Source organism: Anomaloglossus baeobatrachus, chromosome 2 (genome assembly GCF_048569485.1).
Source record: "Anomaloglossus baeobatrachus isolate aAnoBae1 chromosome 2, aAnoBae1.hap1, whole genome shotgun sequence".
Classification (NCBI taxonomy): Eukaryota; Metazoa; Chordata; class Amphibia; order Anura; family Aromobatidae; genus Anomaloglossus; species Anomaloglossus baeobatrachus.
Window position 1 is genome coordinate 776,030,744 of NC_134354.1, and position 13,884 is coordinate 776,044,627.

The 13,884-nt window shown below is 49.4% G+C and overlaps 1 protein-coding gene across 1 annotated transcript in view; it reads left to right on the top strand.

Moving 5' to 3' along the window:
* The first annotated feature begins 541 nt into the window (after positions 1 to 541).
* Positions 542 to 13,884, top strand: part of LOC142292299 (putative N-acetylated-alpha-linked acidic dipeptidase) — a 166,250-nt gene continuing 152,907 nt past the window's right edge. The window contains exon 1 of the mRNA XM_075337569.1: positions 542 to 760. Coding sequence (XP_075193684.1) covers positions 637 to 760 — 124 coding nt within the window. The 5' untranslated portion in view covers positions 542 to 636. The remainder of the gene's footprint in view (positions 761 to 13,884) is intronic.

The window sequence follows — 13,884 nt, forward strand, 5'->3', positions numbered from 1 at the left end:
TTTAACAGGTCGACGCGTTTCTGAGAACAAGTCCCCTTCCTCAGGACCACATAAATCAACAATAGACTATTGTTGATTTATGTGGTCCTGAGGAAGGGCACTTGTTCCCAGAAACGCGTCGTCCTGTTAAAATAAAATACAAAAATTAATCAACATTATTCTGCATTGGTGGTAGCGCGGCTATAATTCCATTTTCCCTCCAGCTACTGATTAATTGATGATTACTGGACATGGGAACTCAGCCTTCTTGTGCATGCTGTTTTGCCTTTTATTATGGTGGTTGTACTTTTATGCTGTTATGGACATGATTTTGCGCTTTCTCTCCTCCTGTGGGTTTGAGCTGCGTTCACGTGTACTCGTTTTAATGTTGTTATTTAATAAAAGTCTTCGTGTGAATTGGCTGACTTATTCTATGCTCTTCTGCATGTATGGGAATGTGCGCAGAACTTTGACCTGGTAGTCAGCCAGGCGTACATTGGAGAAAGGGAGGGCTTGGCATTAATTAGCTGACGTTCATCTGGAAGCTGTTAACTTCCCAAGGTCTGGCAGCAGTTTAGTATTCCGGGCAGTGGATTTCTTGGCTCCCTCCCTGCGCCAGGCCTCTATGTGTCAACAACATCCACGCCACCAGAGAAAATGCTAAGACTGCTGGGCACTGATGATTATGAGGTGGGCACCAGGATCAAAGGCGTCAGCGCTCGTGCCATCTTCACCCTGGCTTTGGGTGCTGTGGGATTTCTCCTCTTAGGATTCATCATAGGTAATGTAGAGCTTGGCACTAACTACTGACTCTTAAAAAATTGGCGTAGAATAAGAAGACTTTAGCTGAGTGGTCAAACATTGGAGAGCTTGGTTTGCTTTATGCACAAGATGAGTCAAATTTTAGGAACCATCGAGTGCAAAAAGTGTTCTGAAGGTTTTGTTTGAGGGTATGAACTTTTCCGATGCGGAAAATCTGCGGTGCTCTAAACCGCTGCGGAAAAGTACCTGGATGCTGCATTTTAGGACGCTACAGATTTTCTTCCTCGAAAACCTAGACATAAGGTTTTCTGCACACGCCCTAGGTCCAGCGACCTTCATACTGTGACTCCCCAAAGGTTGTAATATGTTACAATTAGTGTGAAGCCTCAATGTCGGTTTGATCAGATGAAAGGTTCAGGGTCGAAGAATTGGTAAAAAAAGCACGGGGTCGAAGAATTGCTTTTAATGTTAAGATAATTAATTAGGTTGTGAATGGGACTGAGGTGCAATAATGGGCACAGCCTATGGAGAAGAGTGGCGCTGTTACTGGAAAAAGGGGAAAGCTACTATTTGTGTATACAGCTCCAATGCGGAGCTATGGCTCTGTTTGGTTACGTGCCTTCACATTTAATGTATGTATGTTAAGAAATAGAAGTGTTATGCTCACCACCAGAGATAGTACTGCGGCGACCAAACGTGGACCCACTGGACCACAGGGGAACCTGGCCCTATCCTTTAGTGGGTAGAGACCGGGACTGTGGAAGCTGACACCCCAGGGCAGGGATGCACACAGGAGCCTTTAGCAAGGCAGATAGCATGGCCAGGATGGACAGGCAGAGTCACTAGCAAGGCTGGGACCTTTGGGACAGCTGAGGTAGATGGCATGGCCAGGACAGGCAGGCAGAGTCACTAGCAAGGCTGGGACCTTTGGGACAGCTGAGGCAGATGGCATGGCCAGGACAGGCAGGCAGAGTCACTAGCAAGGCTGGGACCTTTGGGACAGCTGAGGCAGATGGCATGGCCAGGTTGGACAGGCAGAGCCACTAGCAAAGCAGGGACCTTTGAGATGGCTGAGGCAGATGGCACGGCCAGTACGGACAGGCAGAGTCACTAGCAAGGCTGGGACCTTCGAGATGGCTGAGGCAGATGGCACGGCCAGTACGGACAGGCAGACTCACTAGCAAGGCTGGGACCTTCGAGACAGCTGAGGTAGATGGCACGGCCAGGACTGAGAGGCAGAGTCACTAGCAAGGCTGGGACCTCTGGGACGGCTGAGGCAGATGGCATGGCCAGTACGGACAGGCAGAGTCACTAGCAAGGCTGTGACCTTCGAGACAGCTGAGGCAGATGGCACAGCCAGGATGGACACGCAGAGTCACTAGCAAGGCTGGGACCTTTGGGACAGCTGAGGTAGATGGCACGGCCAGGACGGACAGGCAGAGTCACTAGCAAGGCTGGGACCTTTGGGACAGCTGAGGTAGATGGCACGGCCAGGACTGACAGGCAGAGTCACTAGCAAGGCTGGGACCTTTGAAATGGCTGAGGCAGATGGCACGGCCAGGACGGACAGACAGAGTCACTAACAAGGCTGGGACCTTCAGGACAGCTGAGGCAGATGGCACGGCCAGGACTGACAGGCAGAGTCACTAGCAAGGCTGGGACCTTTGGGACAGCTGAGGTAGATGGCACGGCCAGGACTGACAGGCAGAGTCACTAGCAAGGCTGGGACCTTTGGGACAGCTGAGGTAGATGGCACGGCCAGGACTGACAGGCAGAGTCACTAGCAAGGCTGGGACCTTTGAAATGGCTGAGGCAGATGGCACGGCCAGGACGGACAGACAGAGTCACTAACAAGGCTGGGACCTTCGGGACAGCTGAGGCAGATGGCACGGCCAGGAGGGACAGGCAGAGTCACTAGCAAGGCAGATGGCACATCCAGAATGGTCACAGTCACTAGTATCAACAAGGCAGGATGGACTGGTAGCAGGCACAGGCAGGACAGACTAGAACCAAGTGTCAACAGGGTACAGGTAGGACAGGACTGACAGGGCAAACAAGGGGACCTAACAAGTAGCTAGCTAGACAGAACACAACTAACTTAACTTAAGGCAATGATCAAGCACCTCTCCTAGTGGGAGGGTGCCTAAAGTACTCAGTGTCTGTCAGTGATAGGCTGAGAGGAACTTCCTGGGAGTGACCTGCATGCCCTAGGAGCACTCCCGGAGGTCCTGGAAGGCGGAAGCAAGAGGCATCCCTGCGGGGAGGAGAGCGAGTGATGCAGGGATGCCAGCGATACAAGAAGTGGAGTTAGGACAGTTTCAGATGGCAGTATTGGGGAAAATAGGCCTATCGCTTCTGAAAATTTTGGCTGTGACTGAGTCCTTGGTGCAACTCTATATGCCCCTCTGCTGCTGCTTTTTTATTCAATAAAATAACCCAGGGTAATGCATTTTATTATTATGATTACTAACATTAATATTATTATTATTTTCAGCCCCGACCATTAGGATGTGTGGAAAGTCAGTTACATGCACTGGCTACAAAATGCGTCCTTCTGCGGTGTATGGCACACATTGATCAATGCTCGTCTAGACGGCACTAACTCATCAGTAACAATAGAGAGGAGGGTAATCCAGCTTCCACAAATAAAGGGGAGGGCATCTTCTAAAATTTGGTACTATATTGAATTATATAAAAAAATTCTGTACCTACACGTTTCAGGCACAATCTGCCCTTTATTCGTGCACCTGAAACGCATAGGTCCACAACTTTTATTATGGTTCAATAAAGTATGGCATTTTAGAAGATCCCCTCCCCTTTTTTGGTGGAAGCTGGATTACCCACCAATCTATTGGTAGTTCAATCATTCACCTGGGAGCCGGCACAAGACCTAATCCATGGACCGTACCCGACTGCTGGTCTATCTGGATTGGTGCGCTGATATACATTACTATGACCTATAATAACTCATCAGTGCCAGATCAGACTAGGCAGGGTTTGGTGGTCTGTACGGGTGCAGTCTCAGTATCTGCGTATAAACTCTTAAAAGGAATCACCATCTGAGAGCAGCATGATGTAGGGGCAGAAACCCTGATTCCAGCGATATATCACTTAATGAGCTGATTGCTGCAGTTGTCCCTGTTTTATCTGCTGCAGTTCTCTGAATACTGAGCACTGTATAACCCGGCCAACACCATTGATTGTTAGCTTTCAGTGTATGCTGTGCATAGGCAGAAAGCTTCCAATCAGAGCTAGAGGCGTGTCTCACAAATATGAAGGACTATATGGCAGCAGGTTTACTAGTCAGCTAGTGAGAATCTCCTGCTGATTTAATCAAAATGACAACAATCAGCACAGTAAGTAACACATCGCTGAAACCTAGTGATGGCAGTTTGGTTCTTTTTAGTAATCTGAACCTTTTGGTTCTGCTCATCGAAAAGAGCCAGCTATTTTAGGTTCCAAATAAATAAGCTATTTAAAGGCAATCTGTCACCCGGATTTTGCTCCCTCATCTGAGAGCAGCGTAATGTAGAGACAGAGACCCTGATTCCAGCGATGTGTCACTTACTGGGCTGTTTGCTGTCATTGTGATAAAATCAATGTTTTCTCAGACTGCAAATTTAGCAGTTATACAGAGCTCATGAATATGCTGGACTACCTGCAGCATGCTAAGTAGTCCTGAAATGATAATCTACTGCAGATTAAACAGTGATTTTAGAAAAGCTACACTAGGCAGCCCAGTTAGTCACACATCACTGGGATCAGGATGTCTGCCCCTATGTTATGTTGCTCTAAGGGTAGATTGCAAAAACCTGGTGACAGATTTATTTTAATGGTTTTTCACCTGCAGGTGAGCACTGCGAGCTCCTCATCGGCGTTCGAACACGGTCATTATACCTCCAGTGCCATTCAGAGACTGCGTGCAGCGAGGGTGCAGGCTGGCAACTGCCATTGATCACAGAAGGTTTGGTCCCGAATGTTCCATCACTACTGGAATAAGGGTCTCAGCCCCTTCATCTTGCTGTTCTCAGATTTGGTGGCAAAAACCTGCTGACAGGTTCTCTTTCAGGCCAGATTCACATGTCTGATTTTTCGACGCACGAGAAAAATAGACCGATTATTCAGATCAGCGATGGATAAACTTAAGAAATATATATATATATATATATATATATTTCTTAAGATTATCCATATATATATATATATATATATATATATATATAATATATATATTTTTTCTTCCCTGTCTCCATTTTGACAGCCTCTGAAAATCGGAACGCACTCTGATAGGATCGGAGTGTGGTCCGATATTTTTTTCAGATACCCATAGATATGCATTGATCTAAATCAGACGTGTATCCGCAATTTTCAGCAATCCGTGGAAAATCGTGGACTTAGATTATCCCAGGTACCGGTACCATCCATGAAAAACACAGATGGCACTCATAGGTGTGAATGAGCCCTAACTTACGTCAATTTCCGCATGAAAATTTTCACTTGAACGTGATGAGGTTTATTCAGATCTTAATCTTTTTACAGCCACTAATGTATTCCACTGCGGATTTCCATCTGGAAAACCCATAGCAATTCTGGTAGCCTACCATACAGTAGGTCTGCATATTGTGATGTGTACCACCAGAGGTCATAAGTGCGCTCTAATGATGACAAGCACCTTGGTGTAGTGAGGCACTAGGGGTCGCCAAAACCCTGGTGGGAAAGGTCTGCAAAGTAGTTGATCAAGCTGAGTGTCAGAAACCAGGAGGTCACGTCAGTACAGAGGGAGCTAGAGAAGCCGAGGTCACGTGCGAGCCAAGGGTCAGTAAGCCAGGAAGAAGCATCAGGTACAGAAGGAGAGCAGAGTCAAGGTCAGAGTACAAGCCGAGGTCAGGAGCCGAGAAGAGACAAAGGTACAGAGGAGAGTGCGGAGCCGAGGTCACTAGACAAGCTGGAGGTCAGGGAAATAAGGTAGCGGAGCAAGATCAAAACAGACTCACGGGAACCAGAAACGTACACTGCAAGCAGGAACTATCACTGGCGGCGTTCCAGGTGAAACGGCTCCAAGATGAGGCAGAACAAGGCACAACCAAATAGGTCCCTCCCATCGGGCCTAGACCCGAAACATACAGACAGCAGGAAACACCCACTGGCTCTGCAAGAGAGCAGAGCCACAAGGGAATCATGACAAATAAGGGCCGTATACACAAAACTGTAGAACGTATGACATTTAGACTATTTGCAACAAGTTGTAAAATAGTTCAGACCCATTATTTTTTATTAATTTGTAAATTTTGTTTTTCATGTTCCTGGAGGGTGGGACCAGGTGAGGGTGGTAATGCACTTTTTGCTGTGTTGCATAGCCCTGTTATTCATCATATTTGGAGAAGAGATGGTAAAGTCAGGTCTGCGGTAATTATAGGGACTGGAATAAATGTGCTGATTTTCAGGTTGGCGCTTCCATATTTTTAGATCAGGCGCTCCTTCACCGCATGAATCCGCTCTCTGTATCAGTAATCTCGTTATTTGACCACACAGAACAAAAACACATTGAAGACTTACATCTATTTGCTCCGGAATCTCCACCAGAAATCAGAGGTTACGCTGTAGGTTTCCAAATCAGATTATGACAAGTAATTACTCCGTGAGGACATACTCCTAAATTTGCAGTTTGAGCTGCCCTGGATCCTCATCCAGATTAACCCTATTCAGTATGGTTATGAGTTTGGTTTTTTTTAGCAGAACCGACCATGATGTTGTCTTATAGACTTTTCTTCTCACACAGATTTTGCCATGGGACACGTGCATATTCTGCACCAATTAATGAACACAAAAAAGCCTACCCATTGGGTAAACTTGTGTTATCGTTCATATGATCATGATTTCTTTTCCAGTGTAGTGTCCAAATCCATTTCAATAATTAAATAAAGCAGATTATGGGTTAATTGCACTTAAACACTGGAGAAATGTATGAATTGGCCAATGGTATGGGATTAATCCTCATATAGACACGCCCCCGAGGTTCTACCTCAGATTTTTGCCATGATTTTTAAAGCTAATTCATGTGAGTTACAGTATTTCCAACATAAATTTTCTTTGTGAGACATATTCCTGGTGATGTGACAAAGTCCAGTGGTGACAACATGAATGCGATTGTCCTATATCTCCAAAAAACGAAAAGTGTTGAATGTTACAGATGTTTCAAATAGTAAAGAGAAGCCAACAAGCAGCCCTGACTTGGCCAGGCAATTTGTAATGTTAGGGTAGTAGATAGGAGATTTCTGACAAGAGGTAGGGATGAGGGAACCCAAACTGTAAAGTTCAGGGTTTGTATCGGATATCTAATGACCGGTGCTCAAATGTGTACATGGACTTTTCATGGAAGTCCATGTCCGAGTTCGTAGTCCGATGCTGAATAAAGCTTGTTGAAAGGCTGCAGGGAAGCCAATCAACAAACCTTTTGGCTGTGGACACTTCGTCAGCCATCACAGCCATGTTGAGTATTTGCACCCCTGTATATCAACCGTATCACGGGTGGCACCTCCATTTTTCCCAGAATACCGTAAGGACAGGCCACAGAGACGGACAGTGTTGTGTACTCTTAAAAAATGCTCTGTGGGGGGAATTGTAACTGACAGCATTCCAACCTGATAGAGGGAGCTCATTGGAAGCACAAGACAGAGGAGGAGGCAATGGCCAACAGAGCTGGGGCATGTTCACCACCTCGGAAGGGAGGGTTAGCCTGGCCAAAATGAGAAAAACATTGCTCAGCACGCCACAACATCCAGCACCATCATCCGTATTAACAGGAGGCAGCATTTTAACAACATGGTGGAAGAGTATGTGTCCAGCTGTCTTTCCGTACTGAGTGGTGGGTCTGCCCAATTTAACTTTTGGGTCTAAAAATTGGACACATGGTCTCAACTTGGCCTTTACACCTTGGAGGTGCTGGCCTGTCTTGCGGCAGGTGTATTGTGGTTAGCACGTCAGGGGGCGTGATCACATACAGGAACATTAGCCTATCTATGAAGTCCCTGAGGCTCAGTCGCCACAGGGTATTGCATCTGACTTAAGGTGCAATACTCATCCCAAGTAAGAAACAGGTTAACCACTGGTTTTCACCTACACAACACACACAGTTCAGGTGCTTTCCCGCTGGAACTGGGCTATCGGCAGCACAGGAGAAGTGAGAGAACACACAGTTTTTACCTCAGAATAGTCTGAGACTCAGAACAACATGGTCGCTGTGGGGAATGCTTAAGAGCTTCCACAGTTAGGACTGGGCAGACTGGAAGGAGCAGGAGACAACCAGTAGTGATGGGTAGTCCGGCTCTTTTTGGTGATCTGGTTCCCATGGCTCCGCTCACCAAAAAGAGCTGGCTCATTCGGATCGTTCTTGGCTCCCTATTAAATGTGTTCATCCCAGGTAAACACATATTTAAGATTATAGTAACACAGATGAAACCCCACCCACTTACAGGGGACCAAATAGATTGTTGAGTGGGCGGGGTTTAGCCATGGGTGGGCGGGGTTTCAGAGAATTTAGTGGCTCTCTCTAGGGATCCGGCTCATGTCAGTCATAGCAGGGAGCTGGATCTTTGTGTCGCATCGTTCGCGACCGACACATCACTATCGACCAGTGGAGCTGTGGAACACAGGAGCAACAGGGTAGCTGGAAATAGAGCTCAATAGTTCCCTCAGCACCAGCACAGTTCAGGGTGCAGAGCCCTAGGGTGGCATACATTCCACGTTGCGCCTCCAGATTCTGCTGGACGGGGGATTTCATATCTCTCTGGCCACTAAAGATCCTAGGGCACAGCAGCACAAAGAGGTGTCAGGACCACAGTCAGGCCCACTTTTGATACACGCTGCCTGCGAACGGAACAGAAACTTTAAGACCGATCAGAGGTCCCCAAGCACTTCAGGTCATGGGGATCCACACAAAAAGCGCAATGAAGGAAGGTCTCACACTCCACAACACCAGTGGTGGCTTCTGAGGTACCCGGGATTGCCTGGGACCCATCACGGTGGAAACCGGCACTCCAAGGGTGGAAATTGAACTGTGAGTAAAAGACCTGGAACCGCAATTACTGTGTCAGCCCTTCATTGCCGGCGCCCCGCGCTTCGGCGCCAATGGCCACTACTACCTCCATCATCCTCCCTGGGGTCAAGCTTCACCTGCGGGTAGCTTGACCCCATCCTAGCTGCGACACCATCCGCCCCAGAGGACTGCAACCGCAGTGGCGGCTAATCCCTGGCTGCACATCGCAGGTGGGGACACGAGACAACTAATTCTCCAACAGCCCCAAACCTGATCATCCTCATCCCATCCATCAATCCCCCCTTGTTGGTAGGCCACAAAGCCGGGCAAGGCCACCTGTGACATCCCAGACACGACACAACGAGTATTTCTGTGATGCCCTGGCAAAACCAGGCAGTCACAGATAGGCCCCTACACAACACCTTCCCTCACTTAGGAAACACACATCTGACCTGCAACCCTAGTCACCCCCCTTAGGGAAAGACAGACACACCAGTGGGCATGACCAGGCGGTTGGACACGCCCACCCAGGGGTCTGGACAGCCCATGGCGGGAAAACAAGCAGTCTAAGTCAGATTAGTTTGTAATTCAGTTTGGAGAGGAATGTGGGCTGGAGCTAGGTGTAGCTCCAGCAGAGAAAGTTCAAGTTGAACGGTACCAGGGTGGGAGCCCTGGTGCCTTTGGCTAGGTGGCAGACGGTGGTCTCCGTCAGCAGGAGACGGGAAGATGGCTCGGCAGAACCGAGGTGGACCGGGACAGGGTTGTAGCCCGCCGGTACCGACACGGGGAACCGACCCGGAAACCGGAGCACAAAGGGGGGGTACTCGGACCCTGAAGCCAGGACCAGAAACAAGTGGCCTGGTTAATTAACCGATTGAGGCCAGGACTAAAGGTCCTGTCCCACCCAAAGTCCCTCATAGAAGACAACAGCCCACCGATAGGGATAAGAGGTCACCGCCAGGGCCCATAGATCCCACGGGCCAGTGTCTGCGGGCACAGCTCCTTAGGCCACATCCAGCCGGGAGCGGACTCCTGACTTTCAGACTAGGAAGTCCACCTTACACAAAGTCAGTGCAGAGGAAAAGGATAGAGACCACCAGCCCGGGTGGGGGATCCAAATGCAACCGGCTGCGGCGTCGGCCACCAGCACCTTGGTTTACCAGAGACTCGTGTGATTTATTGACTGTGAGTAATCAAGCATCCCCTTGCCGTCGCTATACCCGGCACCAGACACTGGGTCCCGGGGCAACCATCCCTACCCACGGAGGGGTTAACATCCAGCTGCCACTACATCTCCCCCGGGTGCCCCATAACAACAGCGGTGGTGTCCCAACTCACCACACACCGTGGGTGGCGTCATGAACTTAATATGGCCTAGCCCCCGTACATCTACGTCCCCCCATTTATTCGATGTGTCCGCGAGACCCCCAGGTCCGGAGACCCTTGAGCCACTACCACAGCAGGCCCGGATCCGAGCAGCGCCGGCTGCTGGCATGGGGGCGGCACATTTCAACCCCTGCCCCGTGGGTGCTACATATCCACACCCAACGTGGGCAAGCTTGCATTCATTACAATGAACGAGGAGTGGATCCCTCAGGACTTCTCAATACCTTTGGCTGACTAGAGAAGTATACCAGTTTGAACAATCAAGTTGCCAATCCCAATATTTTAGGGCCTCCCCAAATTAAAAAAAACAAAAGAAATAATGGCTACTTTCTCCTCCTCTTCCATCTACACTGCCACGTTCACCTCCACCTTCTCCTCCACTTGGACCTCCGCCTCCTAGCTCAAGATTTTTTTTTGTTACCGTAATTTAAAGGGGCTCTGTGTGCTCTTTGGGGGACACTCTTAAAATGTTTATTTTATTACTTTACTTCCTATGTAACCATGATTGCCATGGTGACAGAACGCTTTTAAGTTCTTTCCCTATTACCATTAGTTTGCAGGGCAATTGTCCTGCTCTTGTACCACCCAGCGGGCTCGGCTGCGACCGCCGAGCCGCTCGGATCCGTGCTCGTATGGTGGGTGGTGGCTCGAGCCTCTCATGGACCCGGGGGTCACATCGCTCTGCAAGGGAGTTGGCGATACACGCAGGGACTTGACGGGGAGTTCCACGTCCGGGGCCGCGGTGGTTTGATTCGGGGTATAAGTTCGTGACGCCACCCACGGGTTGTGGTGAATGGATGGACACCACCGCTGCTGTTAACTAGGCCTCCTGGGGACAGTGTTGCGCAGCCTGGTGTTGACCCCTCCGTGGGTAGGGGAGCGATGGTCCCGGGGGCCCGAGGGAGGTGCTGAGGTGGGGGAGCGGGTGCGTGCTGGGTGCTGATGCTGTGCGGCGCGGTGCACGGCCCGAAGGCACTGGTGTACTCACTATGACACAATACACTGGAGTCTCTGGTAAACCAAACGGGGTGATGAACGGGGCCCGCAGCCGACTGCAGCTTCTTTCAGAATAGATTGGTGGTTTCCGCCTTTCTCCTGCACCTTTTTGTATGAATGTTTGACTCCTATGCCTAAGCAACGGTAGTCCGCTCCCCGACTTGTATATGCCGTAGGAGCCCGTTTGCCCGCAGACGCTGGCTCTTTGGGTCTCTATTAGAGATGAGTGAACCGGTCGTGGTTCAGCTCGAGTTCGGTTCGTCGAACGGAGGTCCCGTTCGAGTTCGGTTCGTCGAACGTTCGACGAACCAAGCTCAAACCGCATAGGAAACAATGGCAGGCATTCACAAACACATAAAAACACCTAGAAAACACCCTCAAAGGTGTCCAAAAGGTGACAAACAACTCACAACACAACACAAACACATGGGAAAGTGACAAGGACATATACTCATGCGAAAACAAAAGAGCTGGACAAGGAAAAAGAGGACGAGACACAGATATAGGCATGGCACGCCCTTCTAAAATCATGTAAAACACCGCAAGGTGACTCCAAGCGGAGTCTCCCTTTTGTCCAAAAATTGGGCCACACAGACACCCACCCCTTCAGTGGCAGCACTTGTGCCCCAGTTGTACACTTCACAGGTACATTTGCATCAAGCACATTAAAAAATACGCCATTCTTAACTGTCCCCAGGATGACCCCGGGGTAGGTAGCAAAGTCTTGACTTGTGACTTGTCTTGACTCAAACCATGACTTGTTCATCTTGGCTCCTTTTAAAAAACACAGCAAGCAAGGGTTACTCCAAGCGGAGTCTCCCTTTTTTCCAAAAATTGGGCCCCACACACCCCCACCCCTTCAGTGGCAGCACTTGTGTCCCAGTTGCAAACAGGATGTTTTGATTTGCATCAAGCACATTCCAAATCCACAAGCATTTACTCTCCCCAGGATGACACAGGGGTAGTAAATTCCTTCTGGATCCATGACTTGTTCATTTTGATGAACGTCAGTCTGTCCACATTGTCACTGGACAGACGCGTGCGCTTATCTGTCAGCACACACCCAGCAGCACTGAAGACACGTTCAGAGACAACGCTGGCAGCTGGACACGACAAAATCTCCAAGGCGTCACTGGAGAGCTCTGGCCATTTTTCTAGATTTGAAGCCCAAAAGGAGCAAGGCTCTATTTGCAAAGTCATGGCATCGATGTTCATTTGGAGATACTCCTGTATCATCCTCTCCAGCCGATGACGATGTGTCAGACTTGTTGTCTCTGGTGGCCTTGCAAAGGACGGTCTAAAAAAATTATGAAAAGATTCCATAAAATTGCTGTTACCAGCACCAGATAAGGTGCTACTGGTACGGGTAGACTGTTGAAGATGACGAGGCCGTCCCATGTTTGGCAAGTTACAACTGGGAGATTCCCTCCCTGCACCTGCACGGTTGTTTGGTGGAAAAGCCGAGCTAAGATCGAGTAACAGCTTCTGCTGATACTCCTGCATACGTGCGTCCCTTTCTATGGCTGGAATTATGTCACAAAATTTGGACTTGTACCGGGGATCTAATAGTGTGGCAAGCCAGTAGTCATCATCACTTCTAATTTTGACAATACGAGGGTCATGTTGGAGGTAGTGCAGCAAGAAGGCGCTCATGTGTCTTGCGCAGCCATGCGGACCAAGTCCACGCTGTGTTTGTGGCATAGAGGTGCTAACCGTTCTTTCTTCCTCTGACATCTCCCCCCAACCTCTTTCAACTGAAATTTGACCAAGGTCTCCCTCATCCGCTGAGTCTTCCATGTCCATGGACAGTTCGTCCTCCATTTCTTCATGTTCTCCTGCACCTTCCTCAACATTTCGCCTGCTACCATGCGCCCTTGTTGATCCCTGTCCCCCATGGTCCTATGCCTGCCGCGTTGGTGATGATGAACGTCTGGACCTTGGTGATGTTGTTGTCCCTTGCGCATATGAATCCTCCTGTAGTTCCTCCCCTTCCTGTTGTCCCACCCCCTGACTCCGAATAGTGTTTAGCGTGTGCTCCAGCATGTAAATGACTGGAATTGTCATGCTGATAATGGCATTGTCAGTGCTAAACATATTCGTCGCCATGTCGAAACTGTGCAGAAGGGTGCATAGGTCCTTGATCTGAGACCACTCCATCAGGGTGATCTGCCCCACCTCTGCATCTCGTTGGCCCAGGCTATACGTCATGACGTATTGCACCAGGGCTCGGCGGTGCTGCCACAGTCGCTGTAACATGTGGAGAGTCGAATTCCAGCGTGTCGCCACATCGCATTTCAGGCGATGAACCGGCAGGCCGAAAGACTTCTGGAGCGATGCAAGTCGCTCAGCTGCGGTGGTTGAACGGCGGAAGTGAGCAGACAGTTTTCGTGCCCTGGTCAGAAGGCCATCTAGGCCGGGATAGTGTGTTAAGAATTGCTGGACAACAAGGTTCAACACGTGAGCCATACAAGGCACGTGTGTCACCTTGCCCAGGCGAAGGGCCGCACCCAGGTTTGCAGCATTGTCGCACACGGCCTTACCAGGCTGCAGGTTGAGTGGAGACAACCATTTATTAAACTCGGACCGCAGAGCTGACCACAACTCCTCAGCTGTGTGACTCTTATTCCCAAGACATGTCAAGCTAAAGACCGCCTGATGCCGTTGCGCTCTGCTGCCAGCATAGTAATGAGGGGTGCGTGATTCCTTCTGCGCAGTGAGAACGCTGG